Source organism: Panthera pardus, unplaced genomic scaffold, assembly GCF_024362965.1.
Source record: "Panthera pardus isolate Hobbes unplaced genomic scaffold, ASM2436296v1 HiC_scaffold_26, whole genome shotgun sequence".
NCBI lineage: Eukaryota > Metazoa > Chordata > Mammalia > Carnivora > Felidae > Panthera > Panthera pardus.
In genome coordinates this window covers 40,923,540-40,933,854 of record NW_026526832.1, presented here as the reverse complement: position 1 = coordinate 40,933,854, position 10,315 = coordinate 40,923,540, and the positions used below count along the sequence as shown (strand labels likewise).

Here is a 10,315-nt window from a genome sequence, read left to right as displayed (position 1 = left end):
TGTGGAGTCACCCGAAGAGAGTCCTACCTGAAAACTTCCTCAGACAAGTAGGAACCTCTCAAGGTTACATGTATTGAGAAATTGGTGATGATACCCTAAAAAGTAAAGAATTGAGATGGAAAGATCAAGTAATTCACCACCATTAGAAAATAGGAATAAGAAAGAGCACTTCAGAGTTACACTCTGCCCTCATCAGTCAGTAGTTGCTGAATAATCTCAAAGTAATTTCATACTCTGTGCCTTCGTGATCATGAATGAATCCGTATAGTTTGTTTCTTTACCGTTTGAATACGTATCTTAAATATGAACCTCAGACACATCCCACAACTCACGTCTACTTTGTCCTTATGGCTGTATCCAGGCGAGAAGTCATGTGAACAGAGAAACTCCTGCTGATTTCAGTTGTGTTAAATTGGATGCAATCATTTGTTCAAAATAGATCACCTGTAAAAATCTAGAGCCACTCGGAAGTGTTACCTCTTAGTGTTTTCATGATTACCATGTCACGCGGGAAATGCATTCTTATTTAAATATTTATTAAATACTCATCACCATATCAGGCTCTATCTTAAGACGTGCCACGTTCCATAGTAGCATCTCCTTAAAAAAAAGTCAATTTAATTGTCCCTTCCAAGAATCCATAGCCTTCCCACTTCATGTATTCGTGGCTTTTGTATTCCATGACATTCTTGCCAGTGTTGCAATCTCTTCATAGGTCTGTAAATCATGAATTCCCACCAGTGAACTCGTCAGAGGTGAAGAGTCACTTTTAAGACTTCATTATAATAAACACTGTTTATTACTTGGTTCAGCATTTACAGTATTTACATATTGCACAATATCTGGATACTATCTTACATTTATTGTACAAAGGACAAATGAAATGAGCCTGGTATGTTCACAGATTTACACTCCACTGTCTCCAAAACGTGACACGTTTTTTTGTGGGTTTTCATGCAATTCCAAATAATACTCTGGGAATTTAATTGTAAAAGTAATAAAAATATTAAATCATACCATATGCTGTATGAAAATATAGTTTCGGATTCTGTTTATGTTTCTAAAGAAATATTCTTTGAGATTTCACCTAATTAGGAAAAGGAAATTGCTTTTTCTGTCACTTTGTAGCCCTGCTCATCAAACGTGGATCCTTCCTTCTTTTTCTCCAGAATCACAAGTGGCCAGTATTAACGTCAGGTACGCTGATTTGCTGAATACGTATCTGCCAACAGTGTCGACATACACAACTCAAGTTAAAGGAATTATGGAAGAGTCTGTCTGCAAAAATAAATCTCTTGTTCACAAGGGGATGTGTTCGTGAAGGTAGTAGGTTCTGTCCCCTGTTGGTTCCCAAGGCACTTCTCATGGTTCGTGGGCTGCCGTCCCTCTGCCCTCTGCTCACAGCTGAAAAACATTTGGTTTCATATATAACCATCCACATTTAGCGCTTCTAGAAGACCTAGATGTTGAATTATGTAACATAATGTGTTTATAAACACAAGGGATCAAGGGCTGCATGTATGTATATTTCGCTGTTCCAAAAAGCATAGTCCATTTATTGTGGAAAATAACCGGGTCCTACAGTTGTTACATGCTCACTGTGCTAAGGGGTGAAAATCTCCCTAAATACGACCAAACGCTTGTTAAAGTCTGAAGACAGTCCTTACTCCTGATGTGTGTGTTGTCAAGTCCTCGGTAACTGGGGCCACCACACCGATTGACAGTTGGTGGCAGTCCTGAGACATGGTCGATTGGCCTTCATGCTTCCATCTTCATGAGCATTTGCAAAACCGATAACCAAGAATAAACTCTTTATTCTAGCACTCCATGCAGTATACCCGAACCACTGGTGTATCATTCGTTAATTTAAAAAATAATGGTAAGCTTCAGGGTTACTGAAAGTAGGCTGCATTTTGTAGACTGAACTAGGTCCTTGTTGCTCAGAACTACATTTCTTTGGAAACACTCCAGAGCTCAGGGTTCTAGCTTCCCTGAGCTGCAGCACCAGGTGATGAAGTGTGTGTGGGAGGGTCTCGAGTGGGTCTCTGACTATGAGGGAGAGTGGCTGGGAGCCTGTGGTTTCCCTTTGGCTGGAGGGGATCAGTTAGTTAATGAGCTTCAGAAAGAAGGAGGCAAGGGGGTTTGTGCTCAGCTCACAAACGTGAAGAGTCCCTGTGCTCGGACCCCGTACACACTGGCTGCTTCCAGGCTCAGCCTTGGAGAAGACAAGGCTTCGGTCTGGAGCCGGACGAGGAACCCTGTTCTGCAGCCGTGTCCATCCCGTGCAGCTGCCAGGGCAGCAGAAGACAGGTGTTTGAGCCCCGCTTCCTCCACACCAGAGCAGCTGTGTTGACCAGGAGTGTGTGTCCTGCGAGTGCCCTCCTGTGTCTCACTGATGTCCTCACCCAACCCGCAGGGCCCTGCCTGTCTACGTTGTTGTGACCAACGTTGTTCTTGCAGTTTAAAACTTCTGGAATTTATCAGAAATTAATCTTTAAAAAATATTAGGAAATTATAGTTAGCAGAAATGTCTGTGTTTTTCCAACTTTACCCATTTCTTGACCAAAATGAACACAGTTACAGCCGTGACAAGTGTGACAGTGGGCGCAGTGGCCTTTGGGCATCACACCTGTGGGCACACACCATCCTCGTCTCCCTTGTCCCACCATCCAGCCAGACCCTGACTCGGTGGGTCAGGGTGGGGAAGTGCATCAACTATCAGCACCTTTCCCGAGACCACATCTCCTCCCCCCAGGACTCCCTCCCTTTTCGGTGTTGCCATGAGTATCCAAAGCCCTGACGTGCCCATCCCGGGACTGATGCAGGGGTCGAACCACGCTCGGTTCTAGTTCCACACCCACGTCATTCCCTAGGTCGCGACAGTCATTCTTGCTCTAGTAAGGACACCCTGCTGCCCCTCTAGGAGCAACCAACTGTGGGGGGGCACAGTTAATGGGTGTAGAGACCGGGAGCATGTTTCTGATTAGACGGCCACAGGGCATTTGGTCTCCCTACCCCTAAGTGAATGGAAGTTGTTTTCCAAGGACGTGCCTGGCTCATCTCTGCAAACACTGGTGGTCTCACTATGAAGCAAGGCCTAATACGAACAACAACATCCTCTTCCCGAGCATATCACCTGCAGAGGCAGGAGAGTCCATCCACTGCTTTAAAAAGAAGCCTTTTCTGTGTGCCTTGTGGGCAGTGGAAGAAACCAGATAGGACTCAGACGGAAGTGAAGCTGAGGTCAAGTTAGGGCATGACGTTTCTCAGCTCTGGCATTCAAAACCATGCTTTTCCTTCTCCCCAAGTGCAAAGTGCCACACAAGTGTCAGTGAACCAGCACAAAACGTGGCCTCGTAATCCCCCGCTCAACCCCATGCTCCACCCAACCCCCATGTTGCTCCTCTCGTTACCGTGGGTGTTTGGCAGGGACAACGTGGTGCTGGGGACGGGGCTGACTGTGCCTGCCTGGCCAGTCCCGGCTCCCAGGTTTGGCTCAGCCACTCCGCACTGTCTGGACGTTAACTTATCACCACCGGCTTTTCCACAGCGAGCGTCAGGACTTCTCTCCCCTCACACGAGACAAATGAGGGTAACCCTGGACAAACACAGTATCCTACCCCCTTTTTATTAATGCTTCTGGACAGCAGATAAATTGTCTGGGAACAGCCATGTGAGGACCAGAAGCATGTCTGGTGCGGGTAGACTTGGCTTCTGAAATGCCCAGCACCCACAAGACACACGGTGAATGTAAGATTCTGCGACTGAAACCCACGATATTTGCATCAGGAAAATAAGCCCTTTCAGCCATCTGTGTGGCTGACCGCTGGTGCTACAGGTCGCACATCAGCCCTCAAGAGGCCAAGGTAAAAAATTTAGTTCATAAGCTCTTGATGTGCATTTATATTTTTACCGTTGGAGCCTATGAAAGAAACATATGAAGAGAATAGTTATTCTTGGCTATTCCTTATAAGCTAACTGGCATGATGATAGACTCCAACTCAAACATTTGCCAGATAATGTCTATAAAAGTTGCATGGATATGGTTAGTCATACACTCATTTATGAGTGTAAGTGAATGAGTGAAAGCCGAAAAGTGAACAGGCATGATTTTAGATGTGCCTCCTGTTTTATGCACTAACGTGCTGAAACTAGTCCACTAATGGGTTTTGTTTCCAGTTAACACTCTGCCAACTGAGCCCTCACGGGAAAAATTTGCAACAGCTGCCTGGGGTACTGTGTGCAGGTGGCCGGGGTACCTTACACTGATGGCCATTATTTGGAGATATTCTGAGTGTCACTGGACTCAAAGTAAGGCTACTTAGGCCAAAGGGGGGGTGTTTCTAAACACCCATGAATTTCTCACATCGCAAACCGGACTCCGGTCCTTGGTGTGTGTGCCAGTGACTCTGTGGTCGGCTTACCTTATCCCTCCAAGCACATAGGACTGACAGCCAGCCGGGTAAGAAGCCTGGCACATCTTTTATAGTCTGTAGTGAAAATAAATCACAGACCCTTGTCAGTTACGTCAGCAACCCTTAGAGCATTTTTTTTAACAAGAATATCAGCTGCTAAAGCCATTTCTTTAAATATTTTGAATTCCCTGGAAGTGATACGGAGACTGTCATGTGAAATCATGGGCTCTAAGTCATTGATTTCATCTTTTATGGTATTTCAGGGGCTTTAGCATCACAGGGCAGGAGATGAATGGAACGGGAAGCCGTGTGGGAGGCCAGATGCAGAGTCTTCTGCCCATTTTCTTCCTGCGGTGGCTCCCAAGCTCCTCAAAATGGCTTTGGTTTTGTGCAGCTTCCTTCCAGGGCATGTGCAGGCTGGGTCCCCACCTGGGTTCATCATACACAAAACCCTCTTACTTAAAGACAGTGGGTCAAAACTCAAGTAACAGAGCAGAAAGACCTGGGCTGGATAACAGAAGGAAGCAGTGAGCTAATTTCTGAGTACAGGCTGATTTTCCATAATATCTCACTTAATTTCCTATTAAATTATTCCATAGGTGCTACCTCAGAAGGACCAAGTGAGGTTTAGTGACCATGGCCGTAAAGGGCTTTCCTCAGCTTGAAGTTCTGTGGAAAAGCTACAGCAGTTTATAAATTCTCAAGAGTCTCAAAATCCTACTTAGAAATGGAGGAGTTCATACTCTTAACTGAAATTCTGATAAACAAGTAAATTGACAACAATGAATTTACACAACGTGTTGGACAAGCGGTTAACCTACCCCTAAAAATACGGCTCTTAAATATTTAGAGGACACGATAGTTTGTGCTCAAAGGGGGAAAAAAAGAAAGGTCTAACAGCTGGAGGCTGGGGCATCTGGGTTCCTGGCATTTTTTTCCTCTTCCCCCACACACCAAGTCGTCTCCGATGCAGTGCTCCCAAATACAGCACACGTGCACGCAGTGTTGTGTGCGCTCAAGGTAAGGGCTCCCGTTTGCAGCACATCTAGAGGCCATGAGGTTGACCACCACCCCCGCCTCCCACCAACCCACATGTTCTCCAACCCTAAAATAATCTGGGGGTCCTATGAGGGTGCAGTCTGGAGAAACTTCATGTTCTGCTCTTCCAAAGAGCCCCCCCCCACCCCGGGACCACACTTTGAGTAAGAAGGCTCTGGTTCCTTTCAGTCCTGACCTCCCAGGATTCGTTTCTCCAGCTCTGTGTGGGCAGAGAGAGGTGCAAGCCACATCGGCACAAGCAGCCGCTCGCCCAGTGCACGCGTCTGTGGGCTTCGTGCCTCCCGCCCCCGCCTCCCAGAGGAGCTGTGACGAACCCTGACGGCCACCTCGCAGAACGGATGAGTTGCTCTGAGCCAAAGGAGGCAGTGGGTGTGGACACACACTGTGTCCTCAGGTCAAGCGGTGGCGTCTCTGTGTCAGGGCGCAAGCAACTGAAGCAGGTCGTCTGCTTGTGCGTCCATAAATGAAAGAAAGATCAGGAGTGACCGCCCCAGAGGCCATCTGCAAATTTAGAACCTGTGACCCTGTGATTTTAAGATGGGATTTAATATAAAAATATACACACATTTAAACAATAAAAACGAGAAGGTTTTCTGGTCCCTGGAATACTAAACTACTCTCAAACAGAAGGTGATGCCGTTTCAGAGGAAAGAACTGGGAAAAGAACACGTGCCAGCTGCAAATGGCCTGGACGATGGGTGGGCTGAGACAGGGCTGGAAAGGTAAGTCAGAGCTGCGTGCCCGCGTGCTGCTTGCCTCGGCTGAGCCCGTGAGGCCCACGGCGTCACCCGCCGCCTCAACAGGGAGCCTCCCACATCAGGTGATGCTCCTGGCCTTACTGGCCGCGTCACGCGTGCCTAGACGGGGACCTCCACACTGGCAGCTCTGTTGTTGGGGCAAACTTCGCTGCCTAAGCAGAAAAAAACTTCCACTGCCTGTAAAGTGGCTTATGTGTTTACATTTTGTCTTTTGAAGGCAGGGCAAGAAAGTCTGGTCGGACAGTCTCCGAAAGCAGCCAGTAAGACACCTGGTGTGTGCACACTTCCCTCCTGTGAGCCTTACAGGAAATCAAGGTGCAGTCCCTGCAAACGAAGATGTCACTAGCTCCTAAGTCACTTGTCATCACTCTATGTTTTGTGAGGAGCACTAGCAGCCACTTTTGGAGAAATAGAATACATTTTGTTACAGACGAATGATCAGAAAGCTACGGCTGAGCACTAGATTGAGGCGCGAACTCTGCATTTGTGGGTTAGCGAGAGGCCGGCCAGAAGAGCAGAAGTTTGAAACAGCGATGAAGTCCTTCCTTAGATAATGAGGTTATAATCCCTAACGGAAACAAGGAAGTCTCTGGTCAGGGTAGGGGGCCCCACACAGATTCTTCATGCCCCAGGGCACAGAACTACACCCTAGTCATCTGAGCAACTCGTTCTTAGAGCTCGTTTGTCATACTGAGTAGACACAAACACAGACATCATGCCAGAGTTCATATACAAAACAAGAATGTGAATGGAAGAGCTCAGCCGGTTCCAAGAGGTGATTAATTCCAGCGAATGTAAATAATTTTCCATTTGGCACTAGCTGCTACAGAACGCAGTTACCTTCTTCTATGGTCTGCTCGCCCTAACTCCACAGTTAAGAGGGGGAAATATATTCGCACACAGGAGATTTAGAAGGAGGGGACTGTATAGACAGAAGGACATGAGAATCGTATCTACATGTGCTGGTTTTCCCAAAGCCGTCCGGATGCTGTCACTTACATGCAGGGACGGTGCAGTCTCTGGTGTTGTGGTACAGTCTGTGAAAGTGTTTGCTGCACTTTGGACTGAAATAAAGAGGACCTGGAACATGGAAGGAGAAGCATGTCATGAGGCTCGCAGGGCGCCAGGGATGGGGCACAGGGGAGGGGTGAGGACACTTACCTGTGAGATGTTTTAGGAACTTGTCCTTCATTCTCAGATCTCGAGGGACGATTTCTGTTTGAAGGGAAAGGAGGTAATTATTGCATCGCTTGAGAGAAGCATTTTTGTCACGTGACCTAAGCGAAAGTTGAGGAAAGTTGCTGGAAAGTGCAGGTTACCCTGCACTAGATAAAGCTGATCGGAGCCCCCTTGATTGCTGTGTGAAGACTTGTAATCAGGGACATGTTTTTTCTCCAGATAAACTATTAACTGTTCACAAAGCTTCAATATTATTTGTCTGATCTCTGCCCTGATGGAAAAGACAGTGACCGCAAAGTTACAGGGTGAAGAAATGTGTGTGGGTGGCGGTTAGTTTCCCGCAGCAAATCGCTTTAGACATTCTCATTTTGGAGAGCTTGGGAATCAAATCCCATGAGCTCTCAAAGTTCTAAAACGAAAACCCAGTCCTTCAAACAGCAACCAAAAACAATGTCATGAAACTTCTCTTTTTCTAGGTATCTATTTAGGAAAAGGACTAAATGCTTTCAAAACCACCTGTTGCCAAGGCTGATGTACATGCATGGAAATAGCCATTTACTCGGTTTGTAAGATAAAAGGTAAAGTTCCGGGGGAAAGACAGCTGTCAGTTTTCACCCGGGGAACAGGCAGTGCCCCACTGACACTCTTTCTGATTCCAGGCTTGGTTTCTGCTTTTTCACTCGTCCGCTCTGGGTGGTAACTTTTGCTAGGAGGGCGTGTGGTTGCACTTTGTTTTCTCACAGATACTCCTGGTCCGGGGAAACGTTCCCTGCGGACCCTGCCCACTTGGTCTGAACGTCAGCCTCTATCAAACTGACCTTATCACACTTGACCTAATTGTGTCATGAAAGCATTAAAAGCTCGCAAGCTTTCTTTGGAAATTTCCCACGGGGCAGGCACTCTGGGAAGGCTGTGCCTCTGGCGGGGGTGCGGGGGGGCCGCTCCGCAGCACTTCTGCCTCAGTTGAAAGCGCTCTGCTGAAAGTATTTCCATTTGCGAAGTGACACATGACAGTTCTGTGCCAAGCTCCGACCTGGGCAACAGGTCCCGCGCCTGGAGCGGAGCAGGGCTGTCGGTCACCCAAGTCCCGTTTGCTTCTCTTTACGAAAACACATTGTCTAGTTGTTTTCCCCCAAACAACAGAAATGGGTTTATCCTGTTAAAATACACGTTTTCTCCAGGACCGTATTTCCCAGCAAACACGACTCAGTGTCTCCGGAGACGCGGTGGACCCGCACACGTGCGGAAGGTCCCCACCCCCACCCGGGGCTCCCGGGACCCCCCCAGACCCCGCCCCGGATCCCCCCGGGCCCCGCCCCGGACCCCCGGGCCCTCCGGGCCCCGCGCACACCCCGGGAGCGCACTCACCCACTCGCTGCTCCTCGGGGTCCAGCGCGGAGTCCGAGGCCTCCCTGCGGCCCGCGAGCTGCAGCCTCTTGGCCTCGCCCGCCTGGCCCTTCCGGAGCTCCTGCAGGATCTCCGCGATGAGCCGCAGCAGGGTCTGTCCGTCGGCCGCCTCCCGGGGCGCAGCGACCCCGGGCCCCGCCGCCCCCAGCACCAGCAGCAGCCCCAGGAGCAGGGGGCGTCCCGGCCCGCGCATCGTGCGCTCGCTCGCTCGGCCGCAGGGAGATCCGCGCGCTGCAGGGGCAGGGCGTGGGGGGCGGGGGCGGGAAAGAAAGTCGGCGAGGGTTTGGGGGGGCAGGCAGAGCCCGAGGCCGCGGCCCCCCCGGGACCCCGAGCGGATGGGAGCCCGCGGCGGCGGCTGGGACGCGGTGTCCCCGGGACCCGCGGAGGCCCCGGCGCGGAGATGCCGGGAGCTGAGACTCGGGGCGCCGCCCCCGCCCCGGGTCCTGCCCCCGCCGTCCCAACTTTCGGGAGAAATAGCACCTCCGCTCGCACTTGGCTGCGGGAGACATCGGCCAACTTTCTTAACCTCTGAGACCGTGGGGAGACCGAGGGGGGGGGGGGGCGGGGGAGGGAGAGGATAGACCCGGGAGGGCTCGGCCCGCAGGGAGCAAGGGGGACCCCGGGAGGGCTCGGCCCACCAGGAGACGAAGGGACCCCGGGAAGGCCCGGCTCGCGGGGAGCGAGTGGGACCTCGGGAGGGTTCGGCCCACGGGAGACAGGGGGACCCCAGGAGGGCCTGGCCCGAGGGGATCGAGGGGGACCCCGGGAGGGTTCGGCCCACGGGAGACGGGGGGACCCCGGGAGGGCCCGGCCCACGGGAGACCGGAGGACCCCGGGAGGACCCCGGCCCGCGGGGAGTGAGGGGTGATCCTGGGAGGACTCGGCCCGTGGACTGGGGTCCTCCCGCTGGGGCAGCGCCGCGCCCTCCGGCGAGTGGGGGCCGCGCCCGAGTTCCCAGCGGCGCCTTTGTGTGGCGTCGCCCCCTCCTCCCGGCCGGACGTCCCCGAACCCCGACGAGGAGTCCCCGTCCAGGGACCCCCACTCCAGCCGCCCGCAGGGTCGGGTTCGGGAAACCCCCGGCCCACACCTGCCGGCGCCGCCCGGGAGTCCACCTGCGCGTCGGAGCACGGCCGGATTACCTGTCCCCGCGTCTGTCCCCGCGACTGTCCCGGCGTCTGTCCCCGCGCCTGTCCCCGCGTCTGTCCCCGCGCGTGTCCCCGCGCCCCGCTACTCCATGCCCCGCGCAGACCTGGCGGGCGGAGCGCACAGACGCGCGGGGCGCAGACGCGGTGGCTCGGCCGCCCCGGGAGCTGGACCCGCCGCCTCTTATCCTCGCGCCGACGTCAGGCGGGTCCCCGAGGGCTCCGCGCGGGTCTTTAATTAGAAGCTGCTCGAGTGTTCGAACCCCCGTGCGGATCTTCGTCAGATACCCCCCTCCCTCCCGCCCCCCCTCCTCCCTGCCGCCCCCTCCTGTCTCCCCACCCCGTCCGGGCCCCC

The 10,315-nt window shown here is 52.1% G+C and overlaps 1 protein-coding gene across 2 annotated transcripts; it reads right to left on the bottom strand.

Moving 5' to 3' along the window:
- Window positions 1-780: 780 nt before the first annotated feature.
- Window positions 781-9,275, bottom strand: ALKAL2 (ALK and LTK ligand 2). Of its 2 annotated transcripts, XM_019435821.2 has the most exons (5): window positions 8,780-9,263; window positions 7,394-7,447; window positions 7,232-7,312; window positions 4,425-4,490; window positions 781-1,404 (listed from the first exon to the last, which is right to left on the bottom strand). In XM_019435821.2, exons 1-4 carry the CDS (start codon window positions 9,009-9,011, stop codon window positions 4,426-4,428), a joined length of 432 nt encoding a protein of 143 aa, XP_019291366.1. In that variant the 5' UTR covers window positions 9,012-9,263; the 3' UTR covers window positions 781-1,404; window position 4,425. The 2 variants fall into 2 exon arrangements, with proteins under 2 accessions (XP_019291366.1, XP_019291367.1); XM_019435822.2 differs by lacking the exon at window positions 7,232-7,312 and having other exon boundaries at window positions 8,780-9,275.
- Window positions 9,276-10,315: the final 1,040 nt, after the last annotated feature.